The following is a 16,176-nucleotide window of genomic DNA, read 5'->3' as shown; positions in this document are numbered from 1 at the left end:
TCCCTTGCTTGATCTCTGCAACTGGGTAGCTCGATCTACCAAGGAACTCGCTCTATTTGTGTGTGTTCTCCATCCCCTTGGAGTTGCTCTTATAATCACTCTTTGGTGAAGCAACGACCATGGTTAGATCCCCATCAACAGCTAAGATCATCTCAAACTCAATCTGTGTGAGTTTCTAGAGCATTCTCACCTTTCCCAATTAATTGTTGTTAATTAATCACTTTTCCTATGTTAGACTAGGGAAATATTTAATTATTGATTAATTAACTTAATTGAGTTGTCTTTAAGTGATTTCTCCTAAAACATTTTCTGGGTTTTGGAGATCTTGCATTCCTTAACGTCTCTGACCAAAAAGTCAAGACTAGAACATCTGTCCAATGCTACAAAAACTGACAGTTTTGTTAGCATTGTTGCCAACAACATTTGGGTTCCCTACAAATTGGATCAATAGCTCGGCTAATTGTTGATGTCCTTGAACTAACACCCAGGCTATTTCTTGTTGCCCTTGAATCAATTGTTGTCCTTGTTGTTGCCCCTACAATAATAGGTTACTCCTTTCTTGTTGTCCATGAATTATTACATTTAGTAAGATAGCAGAATCCTATTCTCCTTGCCCTATTCTATCTCCCATGGTTGAATGATGGGTGTTCCTTTTTCTCCTTAACATTGCTTGTATCTTCTGTAAGTATGCAAAACTCATATACTCATAGCTGGCAAGATGCACAGCTCTGGTACCACTGTAATGTCCTAGGGTAATTTTTCTTCCTAGGGCTTCTTTTGTCAGCTAGGGTTTTCAACAGGAAATCAGTAGGGTTTCATATATTCATACAATAGCAGATATCTCTTCATAAAATACACATATTCAATATCAATAGTAGACAATTAGAATCAATTTATAATAGTATGCTATTACACAATTCCACAATGAACAGGACTGGTTTTTTCCAAGAAACTAGTAATGTATCAAACCCATACAACGAATTGGATTCAATGATTTAATTAAGTCCTACTAATAGTTCACAGAGCCTGAACTTCTTACTTAATCTGTTGTCTACCGCTTAGAATAGACCCCTGTAACAATTTCGTAGAAGATACTGCTTCAGTGATACCAAAAAACCCTTCCAAAAGACTTCATTGAGATCTATCTAAAAGGTGTTTGAGCTGCCTCAAGGTAGGTCCAAGCTGCCTCAGGAAAGGGGCCAAGTCCTGCCTCAGGGAGGCCACAGTGCCATAGAGGGGGTCGAGCTGAGCCTCAGGAAAGATGACAAGTTTGCTTCATAGGGGGTCGAGATGAGCCTCAGTAGGCCAAAGTGTCTCAGAGCCTATTCACAGTAAGTGCCAAGATATTCTTTCATTTTCTGTCACAAATGATTTGTTTAATACAAAGAGGAGAATGCCAAAAATTAGCCCTGAACAATCCACGATTTTGACCTCCAATCCTTCATTTTTCCACCAAACTTCGATGCCTTACAGATAGTTAATTTCCCTGCTTTTCCAGATCAGAACAAACAAAAGATAAAAGTGTGTTTACTAACTAGGGTGGAACCATTCACCACCAAAATTAGTATAGGAGAAAGCGGTCGTAAAACCCTCAGAGCTTCAGCTCAAGAAGACATATGAAATTGATCCACTTTGATGGTGATAATTTGATCTCAACTCTTCTCTATTTACAGATGGGCTCCAAAATGTGAGGGGTTGTGGGTGCAACCCCCAATTTTGGGTTCTTTTGCCCCAGTCAGCACAAACTTTTGCACAATGTTGCCCCAACATTGGAAAATTTAGGTTTTTTCCCTTTATCAAGACTATAGCCTACAGGGTCAGATAAGCTATTTTGTCCTCCATTAGCCCATCAATTTGGAGAGGACATTACATTTTGTAATTGATGGAATCTAGACTTTAGATGGTCGATGCCTGAATGATTAATCATTAATGTTCTATGGATGCCATTTCTATTTTCATTGATGTACAAATATGCATGTTTTCATATATTCTGCAACTAATTTGGCATCCTAGTTGTTTTCTTTAAATATAAATGCAATATATATATATATATATATATGACACTCCAGCTCCATGCAACCTTTATTCAATCTTTATATTAGTTTGTCTGCTTTATAGCTTCAACATAATTTTTAGCATCAATCTTGCTGAGCCCACCTGATCTATGCATCCAGCTCTATCCTATAATCATACAAGATCTCGATTCTCAATGCTCTTAACTCTTTTCCTAGAAGACTCAAAAGAGACCAAGAAAACAGAAATCGACATTAGCACTCTATCATCTCATCGTAACATGGCTTAATGATTGAGAAAAGGAGAAAAAAAAATGCAAGTATTGCTCAATCTTTAGCTCGATTGGATAAATGTACAATTCGTGTATTGTGCTGAAGATGTATTCGATCTTTTAACAGATTGTCTGCTCTATAACGTCAACACAAATTTTATCTTCAATCTTACTAGGTCCATTTAATCTATGCACCCAGATCTATCCTATAATCATGCAAGATATCAATGCTCTAACTCACTGCATGCGAGATAGAAGGGTAAATAATAAACAAAGAAAAAAGATTGCAAGGTAACATGATACATATTTTTGTATGATCCTAAGTAAAAAAATTAGTTAGTGTGTGAACTTTCCACATCTTCATTTTCCCCATATCAAGATAACTTTATCCTTTCCTTCTCCAATCATTCAAACATTTGTTGTCCTTCCAATTACAAATGCCATCATTCCCTCACTACAGATAAGTGGTTGACATTAGCCTCAACTTCTCTAGGTTCATCTAAGACACAAATCTGGTTCACAAGGCCAAGTTCATACATAACATCAAAGCTGATATCACTAGGAGATATGTTACTAAAGTTACAGTCCAAATTGTATCAGAAACATTATCTAGGTGGTCTAACCTTGTAAACAACCTTTCACATGGTTCGTAATATGATAAAGTGCAAATCTGATTTATAGGAAAAAATTACTAATAATGAGAACTAAGAATCCATATCAAGCCACAATTCCAACAACATAATAATTTTACGAATTGTTGTGCATAGATGAAAACAAGCATAACAGAAATGAGGAATTTGAGTTCTAAATGCAATACAACCAGCAATTATATATATCAACTCAAGCCACAATTCCAGCAACATAATAATTGTATGAATTGTTGTGCACAGATAAAAACAAGCATAAAAGAAATAAGGAATTTGAGTTCTAAATGCAATTACACATAGACAGGATAAACTCAGAATTAAAAAGCCATAACCAAGTATTATTTAATTGAAATAATAATCCCACAGTTGAATCAGAATCATCCAACATTAAAAAATAATAAATAAATAATCTAAATGCTTACCATATGTCTTTGAAGCTGTTCTTTCCTCTTCATGAAATTGAGACAAAATTCGCAAAAGAATAACTTCTCACAATGGCTGTATTCAGGAGGGAAAGGTGAAAAGTACCACGTCTCAATCTCATACCTCCCAAGCTCTACCTTTGCTATGTTCTTAACTTTCGTAAACTCTTCATGCTCTCGAAGGCTGGCAGGATCAAAATCCTCATGACCCTGACCCTGAGAATTGAGATAGAACAAACCTGTTCCATATTACGGTTCTGTTACAAATAAATCACCCAAAACTACATATTTCCATAGAAGACATAATCATTGCTAACAATTGGATATATAATGAAGTTGTTCCTCACTTCTTTTCGGTCCATTTCTATTTATTTCCCATAGCAAGAATTTGAAAATAATAACTAATAGATTAAAGAAAAAGAATTCCAGTGTTTTGTTTATGCATCAAAGCAGATCAAGCAGAGATATTGACTAATGGGTAAACAAGTGATTGTGGCACCAATATCAAACATATATACAACAAAGATGTAATAAAAGATCAAAAGATTGAGAATAAAATAGATGATCAAGAAAAAAATTCGGAAGCAAGGGCAGTAAAAAGTTGGGTAACCTGTCAGTGATAATGAATTCAACTGTCCCTAGTCTAGGACAACGAGATTAAATACCAAAGAAGAAGAGCAGGGGGGAAAGGAAGTAGGTGCAATAATAATAATAAAACAAAAATGACAAGCTATCATAAAAAAACAGTTTCCCAACAATTGTATTTGACCACATAGTTATATTGAAAAGGGTAATCCTATTCTCCTTCAGCAGAAAGAGTGTAATCTATTGATTATAGAGCTAGAATGCACTAAAAATAAGTACTATATGCAGATAGAAAACAACCATTATAATCCTGGTGGGTTAGCCTAAGTGTTGAGTACTTTGAGCTTCATGAAAAAGAACTCAGGGTCAATCACTGGGGCTGGGTGCAGCTGTTGCATGCCTCACTCAATGTCCAAAAAGAAAACAACAATTATAATGAGCCTATGTTACACCAAGATCCAGGGATGGCTGGGAGATCCCCCACCACCCACAGCATCGATTACCACGGAACAGGAAGACATGGATAGCAGAAAAGATGCAAAAATATTTTTAAATAAAAAAGAAGTATTTTTTAAAGATCTAAGGACATATAGAAATTAATTTAAAGATCTAGATTCTAAAACAATAACATCAATATAATGTCAATGGGCTTTTGGTTCACAACTTACACTAATTGTTAATTTGCCCACTAGTGTTCCATTTTCATTCTGACCTGCCCCACTCAAATGTGATGTTAAAAATGTTGAATTTGTAACCATGGCCGGTCTTCATAATGTACTTTTGGTCATTTGATGTAAATATATTTTTCATTGTAAAGCATATTTATAAATGGTTAAGTCAAAGAAAATTTATCGAGTGAAAGTCCCATTGCGACTTTTAAAAGATGTAAATTTCAACTTTTGAAATGTAATTTTTGGCTCCAAAAAGTGACAAGTCGGCTTCCCTACAAGTCAAGTCGGCCCTGACCAAAAGACACGTCTATTCATCCTAGACAGACTACTATATAAAGGCATCTCGAGCTCCTCATTTGGCAGATTAGCTTTCCTCACTCAAGATAGCTTCTGGGCAAGCGAAGGAGGTCAAGAAGGACAAAGAAAGAAGGTCGAGTTTCTCTCTTTCCTCTCTCATCAACTCGCACGTGTGGATAGAAGTCTCTCTTTGCGATTTGCATTGTTTTTGGGAATTCCGTTGCAGGGGGTCCGAAATTTTCTACGTTATTGAGCAGTTTCTAGGGGCCAAAATTATGGGCTACTGGAAAGTTGTTGGGAGGTTGAAATTTTTGGATTAAGCAGTTAAAACAAAGTGCAGAATCAGTTTGGGTGATTTGACTTGGAGGAGAAGACCAGGTTTTGTTGAAGAAAGTGTAACTAGGTTCGGAATTTACAAATGTAATTTTGACCTTTGTACTTGTCAAGAAAAAGAAATATTATTTTTTATGAATTATAAGAATGAGTTTTTTGCTCATTCCATAGGTCTAGTCAAAGAGTCAAAATCGTGAGCTCTTCTTGAGCATATTTGTAATGTATATGAAGCTACCTAGTGTCTAAGAACAGCCCTCCAAAACCAAGATAATCCTCCTGAAGACAAGCAAGCAAATCGATGGAAAACAGCCACGTTGGCCAGCAAAAATAACTTAAAATGAAGTCGTGTCAGCTAGCTAAAAGGACACAACGGATCACTTGGTTATGTCGGCTCATTATGGAGGCATGACCACTATATATACCCACCTAGGGTCACCGCATATAGGAGGAACAGGATCTTACATTCTTCTGAAGCAACTCGGATAAGAACCAGGTCTGCAACTCCGCATACAAAGAAGAAATATATTCTCGGATGGGATAATCTGGAACAGGATTTCGGTGATAAGGTATAGTAATACCTTCGCATTCTACTCTGAAGATCTCAGTTAAGTTCAAAGTGTTGGAACTTGGATGGGTACAGAACTATGTCTCTTCGCATAAGGAGAAGTCTTCAGACAATATCTCTGTGATCTCAGATAAGAACTATTATAATGATTACCTTCTCGACATAAGTCTAAAGACAAGGATCTCGGTGCTACTCTCTACGGTCACAACCTTAAGCACAGTGATGATCTCAATGGTGACTCTGTCTCAAAGATATAATCTCAATAAAGGGGCAGCTATGGTGAAAATAGTGAAGATCTCGATGGTGCAGACACAGTGATGATCTCGGAAAAGGCACAGTGATGATGATGATTTCAATAGTATGAAGAAGAGGATTGATGTCTTGGTCTTGGAGTGGCTCAGTCAGTCAAGGGTCATGGTCTTGGTGTTCGTCAATGAGAATCTCTATAAGAAGAATTATGTGTGGGTTTTCCTCTCCAAGAGGGAGAGGTTTTGGCCCTGGCAGAATGCCACTTCTTGTGTTCTTATCTCTTTGTTTTGGTAGCAATTTGATGAAGCAAACACACACACTAATAATAAGGAGAAGATCAAGCTAAGATAAATTGTAAAAGCACTTCACAAATTGTTATCATGCTAAGAAGAATCACTCTAATTCTAAGTGCCCTATATTCTTCACCAGGTTTGACCATAGGTCTAGGTGTGTCTATTATTGAAGAGGAAGAATTTCTCTATTGAAATGTTGTTGGGATTTTCCCCGTAGTGGGTTTTCTCGGGCTAAATCTTGTCTGTTTTTTGTGCATTGCGATCTCTATTGCTCCACCTTTTCTTGTGGTTGAATTTCTGAAGTATAATTATTGAATGATATAATTGGAATAAGATAAAAGAATATCTACATCAAAAGTAATTATCAAAATTTCAAAAATGTTGTGCTAACCCTAATTGCACTAGAAAATCAACAAGAAAGGGACGAGTTTAGATGCAAGTTGCGGACAAATTTGACAATGCAACTTTGGTTCACAACTTACACTAATTGTTAATCTACCCACCAGTGTTTTGTTTTCACTCTAACCTGCCCCACTTAAATGTAACGTTAAAAAGGGACGAGTTTGGGTGCCAGTTGCGGACAAATTTGGCAAAATAGATACCTTTTAAGCCCGACACCTAGACCGAAGGAAGTCCATGTTATGCAGTGCAGCAGCCAGCCCCCGACCTCGGGGAATGTTTCTTGAAGCAACTTCCAAAAATATGTACAAACAAAAAGGTATGAAACATTATTTTAGAATACTAGAATATTAGAAATAGAGTACCATAATGTTAAATAAACAAACCATTGATTCATTTTAGAGGTAGTCCCATTGAATATTTTCTTTCATCTGCAATGCCCATTGAATTTTTTTTTATGCACTTTGCCTTCCAAAATTCATTGGGGAAAAATAAGTAGAGAAGAAAAAAATTCTTCTTTTTTTCTTCATTCTTCCTTTTACGCTAAAACTGAGAAAAGAGGGACTAGGAACAGAAGAATTCTTTATTTTGTAACACCCTCCTCCCACATTTACCCAAGTTAACCGGTCCGCTGGGGTAAACATGTGACGAGAGGCTACTACAATCTGATTCAACTCCCCATGTACGGTTAAGGAAGTGGAACCAACACAACACAACCAATCTGACCTTTTGCACATGTCACAGAACCTACAGGAGCCAACCAACCCTTCCAGGTGATCAACCCCTGAAAAAACTTGACACTTCACTGCCCTAGAGCCTCAGTCGCTCCCATGACATGGGCATGCATGCGACTGGGGCCATCCAATCGCTCTCACAGCAAGGGCATGCAAGCGACTGGGGTCTTTTCCAGCTAGTTCAGAGTTAGCGACCCCGGATTTGTGCCACTTTTTTAGGGCCAGGTCTCAGGCCACTACCCGAAACTTCATGGAACTTCCAGAAATGAAAAATAACATCAAAACAATGATACAAATGCAAATACTTGAACTAGGACTTGAATAGACCCCTACCAACCATGACAGGCATTTCGTCAAACATGTCACAGATATACATTCTACCGGTCATAACAACAGATCTGAGCATAGGGGTTTCGTACTTATCTAACAATCGCTAAGAAACATTGATGCCTTATCACATTAGCTGCATTATCGTCTATTAGGTCATATATTCATTGTTCATTCATTTACAAATCAAAACATGATAAAAGCCATACATCATCACTATCATAAAACATACTCATAACCAGCATTTAACCAACAACAATAGGAAGGATATAACAGCCATAAAAACCACATATAAACAAGTATATTTACCCATTAAATACAAGAGGAAAGAAGCTCTTATTAACATATGCAAAATGCAACCAGGTCTGGGACTTCCACGAACCACCCGACCATAGACTAGGCTGAACCAAATCTCTCTTTCATCTAGTCATCCCCATGCCATATTCCAAGCATGAATGTGGGATCTCATGGAACATCCAACAAAACCAAACCAGGGCTTCCAAAGGCCAAACCACCTCAACCCTCAACCAGTGATTCCACCTCACGGTTGGACATCACTAACCATCACCATATTGGTCTCTACCCAAGTTGTCCAGGGCTCCAAAGCGTTTGTTCCAACCAGGGCTTCCAGGACTAGTAACTCAACCCACAACTGTTGTTGGGCTTCCAGAGCATTTGTCCAACTAGGGCTTCCAGGACTAGTAACTCAACCCACCAAGGGCTTCTAGAGCCTTTGTCCAACCAAATCTTTTAGGACTAGTAACTCAACCCAAGCTCTTACAAGGCTCCAGAGCGTTTGTCCAACCAAGGATTCCAGGAACTAGTAACACAACCCACAGCGAAAGGAACATGGGAACAAACCAAAAAACAAAAGGAAATAAACCTACAACACCATGGCTATCCAGGAAATGGCAAGGCTAAGCAAATCCACTGTCAATCTAAGCATTCCTCCATGCCAATGGCAAACCATAACCAAGAAACCACATGCATGCCAAAACTAGCAAGGAAATCATACATGCAACTTGGTACCTGCAAGAAAAACCCATTGTAGTTGTTGATCCCGATGTCCTCGTGCGCTTTCCTACTCTTTCTTGCCTTCTTGCTCCAAAACTCCAAGTATGCCACACTCCTCCAAGAGTACTCCAAGCAAACTCTAAGTGTCCAAGAGTATGAGAGAGAGATCCAAAACTGAACTGACAAAAGTCTATCAACTGATCCTCAAAAGCATTTTTATTAATGAGGCCTCTATTTCTTCAATTTTCCATTATTTTCCTTCATTTTCCTCCTCACATGCAACCTGTCACCTTTCACCTTCCTTCACTCCTAATTTCCATTATTTTCATAAATAAAATGTCAATTAATGCCTCATGCCTTTCCAAATCCTTTTTCATTGCCTTTGCCAATTTCCATAGCCATTAATTAATCACAAGTGATCCCCATCACTATGTTTTGCCCAACATTCAGGTTGGAATACATTTCCCATGACCATGGTGATTATTTTGCCTTTATTAACTTTATTACATGAAATTTTCACTATGGTTGTTACAGAACCTCTCCCTTGGGGGAACACCATCCTCGGTGTTCAATGACACCTACAACCAACAAGACTGCTGAAAAGCAAAACATACTGCCCATCAAGCTTTATAACGTAGCTCACTGCAATATATACAATGATTATCCTACTGAAAAACAAACCAACATGACAACCATAATGACATGACACCCATAACGCTTATTGGAGCTTTATAACATAGCTCACGGCGGTATTTACATCCATATACATATATACATATAACAAAACATCATACCAAAGCATATACCAAAAACATTCGCTCAACTAGCGAATAGAGAAGGATACATAGCCCACATTTGATCTGCCATCTCCCATGTAGCTTCATCGGGCCAAAAGTGCTTCCACTGCACTTTAACCTACTCAATTGCTCAATTCCAAAGCATGAGCATCTTTCTCTGCAAAATAGGTTGCGGCTGAAATTATCCTTTTGGCTCCACCTGCAATACAAACCAGTCAATCACATGATCAGCATCTTTCACATACTTCTTAAGCAATAACACATGGAAAACATCATGGACTTTCACTGTCAAAGGCAGTGCCAGTCGATAGGCTACTGATCCAATCCTCTCAAGGATCCTGAAAGGTCCACAAAACCAAGGTGCCAACTTGGCACATGATCCAATCCTCAAGGAGCTCTTTTTGGGCTTAATGCGCAAGTACACTTGTTCCCCAACCTGAAACTCCTTAAACAACATGTTCTGATCTGCATAATTCTTCTGTCTATCTTGTGCTGCCTTTAGATTCTTCTTGATTACCTGCATTTCCTGTTCCATATCTACCAACATGTTTGGTCCAATCCGTTGAAGAATCTAGGGAAATTAGGTTAATAACATTCTTCGGACGGTGATAACTATTTCTGCGTACTTTTTACTTTTTCCTTATTATCACAATCTTCTCTTATTATTAGTGTATGTTCTTTTACTTCATCAAATAGCTACCAAAACAAAAGAGACAAGAACACAAAAAGGTGGCTCTCGCTAAGGCAAAAACCTCTCACTCTTTGAGAGGAAAAACCACACCTTTTTATAGAGATTCCAATTGACGAATACCAAGACCAAGACCCTTGACCTATAAGCCACTCCAAGACCAAGACACTAGTTATCTGCTCTTTTCTTCTTCTTGAATCCTATGCGACCTACTTAGCACTGAGATCATCTCCTCAATGAGTTGTAGATGCACTAAAGATGGCACCAAGACATATCAATGCAGTGTCACCAAAATGTGACCTTTGCAGCAACACTGAAACAAATTGATACAACATTGAACAATAGCTCCAAAATTTCGTTGTCCCTTCATCACTCCTTGCTAACCCATCTGAACTGCTCTCCCTTCTCTATAATCCGAATCTCAGAGGGATCCAAATTCCCTTGACTATGAGACAGCTTCGTTTTGTAGTTTCCACAGAGATCTTGCCACTGCCCATCCGAATAACACAAATGTATCCAAACCTCATTCTGCCTTTGTCCATCCGAATTCAGAGATGACTGTAGCCTCATTTGAACATCAGAGAGAGATATCTGAATCACTGTACTTGTAGCTAGCCCTTAGACCTTTTCATTGTTCCATTATCATCTTTTCTCGTTGCTCCTTCCATCCGAATTAGTTTCTGTTCTAGGGATCTGAACTGTCTTCTTGTTATTACCCATCTGAATTCAGAGGATGATCTGAATTCCTTAACTAAGGAAATGCGAAGTACCTTGGTGCCTATATATAGTGGTTGCCCATCATAAATAAGCCGACTTGAGTGTATGAAGGGATGTGTCTCTATATAGTGAGCTGACATGAAATCCTTATTCATTTCAAGGCCGACATGAGGACTGGAAATAATGCTTATCGTTGGAGGGATTTTAGACACCTTTGTTGACTCGTATACATGCTCAAGAAGAGCTCTTCATACATGACATTAATTCTATGACTCTAATAATAAATCCTAAGGCTCTCAATGGGAGCCATCTAAAATAAAATCACTTGCTCATGAAATCCATGAAGCAAGCTTTACAATAATAATTTATTTTCTTCATTACATCATTTACAAAAGTCACAATTACATGTCATTATGAAGACCAAACCTAGTTACATTTTACAAAACTCCCTCTTAAAGGTATTCATAATGGTACTTGGTCATTCTCAATCTGAAGAATTTCTCATAAGAAGAATTGCATTGGTAACACATTTGTTTAGCATCATAGTGACCAACATTGTTTCCATAGCAAGGCCTTGACTAACAGCTTTATCTCTCATCAAATTAGAGCACAATGTTGGCGAGACCAATGACTATAGACACCTTCATCATTGTCTCTCAAGGTACATACCCACTCAAGTGTTCACTGAGTATGACCTTCCAGGACTATTCTTATCTTGGGTTCCCAACCCTCAAAGAATATCGGTCCTCTTGCCTACTCTTATCTTGGATGCCCTACACATCCTCAAAGAGCATCGGATGCCAAATGATTACCCAATCCTCCATTCTTTCTTCCCAAGTGAAGACAAGCATGTTGTGTCTATCTCTCCCTCTCAACAAGGAAAGATATACCCATTCCTGTAAAGGAATGTACCCAAGCTCCCTCTGATCAAGGATTACCCAAGCTCCCTCTTAACTAGGGACTCTCATTTTCATCAACAGCTTCTACTTCGTAGGTCCTTCAGCTGCTTGATCAATTTCTTTCCTTGATGTCATGAAATTCAGTGAAGCTTTTACCTTGTAGGGCATTAGCCATCCATCACTTTCCTTCTTGGTTTCTCATGCCATTCCTTTCTTCATGGAAAGTGGCCTTCTTGGTACATATCTGGAACCTTCTTCATGTGGCTACTTCTTACTCATTATGCTTCTTTCAGGAATTTCCATCCTCCACATGAATGCTAGTTGTACTTGCACTTACAACTCTTGTTTCAGTAGCCCTGCATGAACCCATCCAAATATTATTCAAGAAATCATAGCATAACATTGAATCAAACAGTACCTTATGAGATGGCTCTTCATCATGAAATCTTCCTGTAGGTATCAGCATCCTACATACACATTGACACATCTCCCAAAGATATCAATTGTCAAGGGTCTCCATATTTTTCAGACCTCCATCAGAGTCTTCATATCTTTCTAGGAGATTTCCTAGTCAAATCTTCTTGGTCTTTTGTGTAATATCCCTTATCAAAGATATCCTTCAAACACAAGCAAATTCCAACCAGAGAAATAACCGTAGTGCAACATACAATAATGTATACATGAAATATAAGCAGATACTCAAGAAATGCAAAGAGAAATGCTAAGCCATTTTATTATACTGAGTAATGGAAAGAGTACAAGAGGTGATCAGAAAGATGGCATCTCGACTTGCACAAGGCAAGTGAAGAAATACACTCAAAATGGTAAGGAAATGGCCTCTCTCTGAACTGCGTCCAAACTACCGGAGAACTGTTGTGCTCTTGCTACTGCTGGAATCAAACGAGGATTTGGGGTTGTTCCCCTCCTCAGAAAATGTTGAAACTCTGGAATCAGCCTCTACTCAATAAACCCAGAAAAGCCCAGAAAGCTTTTCTAAAATAGTTAACCCCCGAAAATCACCCCCTTGGGGATTTGCGCAATCCCTCAAGGCTCTGCGCTGCCCCTGAAGAGAATCCTCCAGAACTCTACCCGAAACTCTGCCAAAATCCTCTAATATGCAAGGGTTGATCCATTGCTCAATCTCCAAGCTCAAATCCTCCACACAAACCCAGTCCGGAGCTCCTACCAAAGACACTGCGTCCTCCCCTCTCAAGATTGCACAGTCATCAAAAGGCTCAGTTCCTCCTCAACTCCAGAAATCGCTCCTCTTGCACAATACCGCTGAAATTACCTTGCCCGAGCAGGCACTCGAAGTCCCCCGGGGCTAAGGGTGAGATCTCTGAACGGAGACACTCGATGCACTAAACAGTGCTGCAGACAGGCTAAACAGCCAGCGTGCTCTAAGTCGAAGTGACTAGCTCAAATGCAACATAATCGAATGATCAAAATGAGGAGGCTCCTCTCTCCTTTATAGCGTTGGCCTCTCTCAAACCCTAAGGCCCACCTCCTCCAACATAGCCTCTCTCTTGCCACGTGTTCCTTCTCCATCTGCACAGTCCCTCCAAGTGTCTACGTGGGCCCCTTCTCTACGTGGTCCTTGGGCCCCCTTGGCTCCCCTTTTAAGTTACAACGTTGTGCTACTAGGGAGTGACTTTATTCATAAAGTGAGTTATGTCCCCCTTTCCTCACCTTTTTATTTATAAATAACTATAGAAGGCAAAATTGAGCAAAATAGAATATTCCAATTAGCCATGGCTAATTAGGAATATTACAGTCTTCCCCGGAAAAATGTTGCTTGTCCTCAAGCAACTGAAGTGATGGATGCTGCAAAATTTTCTCACTCTCCCAAGTGGCATCCTCATCTCGTAAATTCTTCCACCTCACCAAGAATTCCCGAACCGTCCTGCTCCATAGTTGCCTCTCCCTGATATCAATAATAGCCTCTAGCTGCAACACCAAATGCCCCTCATCATCCGTGGGTGGTAGCTCATCTGTCACTGTCACCTGCTGCCCCAATGCCTTCTTCAGGCATGATACATGTAAAACGTTATGAATCTTGCTGCCTTGGGGCAGCTCCAATTCATACACAACCTGTCCAATCCTGCGTATCGCCCTGTATGGCCCATAAAAGCGGGGCTTGAGTTTATCGGCTCCCTTCTACTTCAGTGACGGCTGTCGGTATGGTTGTAATCGTAGGTAGACCAAGTCCCCTACCTCGAACAGTCTCTCCACCCGACCCCTGTCAACATACAACTTCTGTTGGTTCTGCGCTGTAGCCATATTATCCTTGAGAGCTCAGAGGATATCGTGACTCTCTTGGATCCAAATCTTGGCTCTCGAAGCCTTGCTAGCACCAAACATCAAGTCAGCAAAAGATAAAGGATGATATCCATACAAAGCATATAATGGTGACATACCAATGGACATGTGATGTGTAGTGTTGTAGCAGTACTCCCCCAGATGCAGCCACTTCAGCCATGCTTGCTGCTGCCCACTGACATAGTTACGCAAGTAGCCCTCCAGCCACTTGTTAACTATCTCCGTCTGCCCGTCCGTCTGTGGGTGATAACTGGTACTCGGTGTCAACTCCGTCCCCACCAACCGAAAAAGATCCTGCCAAAACCCGCCAATGAAACGGTTGTCCCTGTCACTGATGATGGTCTTAGAAAGGCCATGTAGCCTGAAGACCTCTCTGAAGAACAGCTCGGCCACCTGCGCTGTTGTGTAGTGTGTGGATATGGCGAAAAAATATGCGTACTTTGTCAGTCGATCAATGACGACAAAGATACAATCCTTGCTTTGCACCATGGGCAACCCTGTGATGAAGTCCATCGAAATACTCTCCCATTTCCCCTCCGGAATGGGAAGAGGCTGCAATAATCCTGCGGGATGGCTTATTTCCCCCTTGTTCCTCTGGAAAATATCGCACTCCCAGATATGTTGGAGTACGTCCTCCTTGAGGCCCTTCCATGAGAACCTCTCTCTAATGGCCCTGTAAGTTTTGGTAAACCCCTGATGGCCGGCCAATGGTGAATCATGTGATGCCTGAAGTATCTTCTTCTTGAGCTGAGATCCCTCAGTCAAGAAGATACGGCCCCTATAGTAGATGATCTCATCGATTACCCTGTACCTGTCATCCGCCACTTGCCCATCCAGAACCTCACATGCAAATCTGTCCTTAGAGTACTCTACTAAGAGTCGAGCCCTCCAGTCTGTGTCCAAGCTCATAAGAGACAACATGGCTGGTCTACGTGAAAGGGCATCTGCTACCACGTTGTTCTTACCCTTGACATAATGTCATACGCTTGGATCTTACTGATCCACTTCTGCTGCCTCTCCTGTAGTTGTTTCTACTCCAAAAAGAACCTTAGGTTGTTGTGATCAGTCCTCACCCTGAACCTGTTACCCACTAAATACTGTCGGAATTTGGCCAATGCATGCATAATGGCCAGCATCTCCTTGTCGTATATTGAATACAACCTCTCATGCGGAAGGAGCTTCCAACTCTCAAAGGTTGTAGGGTGACCTCCCTGCATCAATACTGCGCCGATCACCTCTCCCAACGCATCACACTTCAAAACAAATGGCTGCGAAAAATCCGGCAATACAAGCACTAGGTTATGAGTTGAGAGGAGCACCTCCTCCAAGGCCCACCTCCTCCAATGTAACCTCTCTCAAACCCTAAGGCCCACCTCCTCCAATGTAACCTCTCTCTTGCCACGTGTTCCTTCTCCATCTGCACAGTCCCTCCAAGTGTCTACGTGGGCCCCTTCTCTACGTGGTCCTTGGGCCCCCTTGGCTCCCCTTTTAAGTTACAACGTTGTGCTACTAGGGAGTGACTTTATTCATAAAGTGAGTTATGTCCCCCTTTCCTCACCTTTTTATTTATAAATAACTATAGAAGGCAAAATTGAGCAAAATCGAATATTCCAATTAGCCATGGCTAATTAGGAATATTACATTTTGGATGTTGATCGCCTTCATCATGGTTGCATATCTCAGGATCTCTTCCTTCCTTACACATTCCACTCCCAGGAGCTTCCAATCAGAGTTCCTTAATTGTAGTCAACCACCTCATACTTCATATGAGGACATATTATGTTGATTTCATCTGGTGTGACTCATGCCTTTCTGCCTCTTTTTAGAGGAGGAGATTTCCTTTCTTCAAACATGCTTCTCAAGATAGAAGCAGTGATCCATGTTACATGCAACCATATGACATGACATTATAATATTAAACACAAGCATACATTCC

General features: G+C 40.1%; 1 protein-coding gene across 1 annotated transcript in view; it reads right to left on the bottom strand.

The window, feature by feature from the left end:
• LOC149158245 (histone acetyltransferase of the MYST family 1-like) overlaps nucleotides 1-16,176 on the bottom strand; it is a 312,036-nt gene that overhangs the window by 181,274 nt on the left and 114,586 nt on the right. Inside the window, exon 4 of the mRNA XM_089436162.1 lies at nucleotides 3,354-3,569. Within this exon, the coding sequence (XP_089292288.1) occupies nucleotides 3,354-3,569 (216 nt within the window). The remainder of the gene's footprint in view (nucleotides 1-3,353; nucleotides 3,570-16,176) is intronic.

The sequence above is a fragment of the Pinus tabuliformis genome, chromosome 5_2 (genome assembly GCF_031772625.1).
Source record: "Pinus tabuliformis cultivar Carrire ecotype Pingquan chromosome 5_2, CPIR1, whole genome shotgun sequence".
NCBI lineage: Eukaryota > Viridiplantae > Streptophyta > Pinopsida > Pinales > Pinaceae > Pinus > Pinus tabuliformis.
This window is presented reverse-complemented; position numbering and strand designations above follow the sequence as displayed.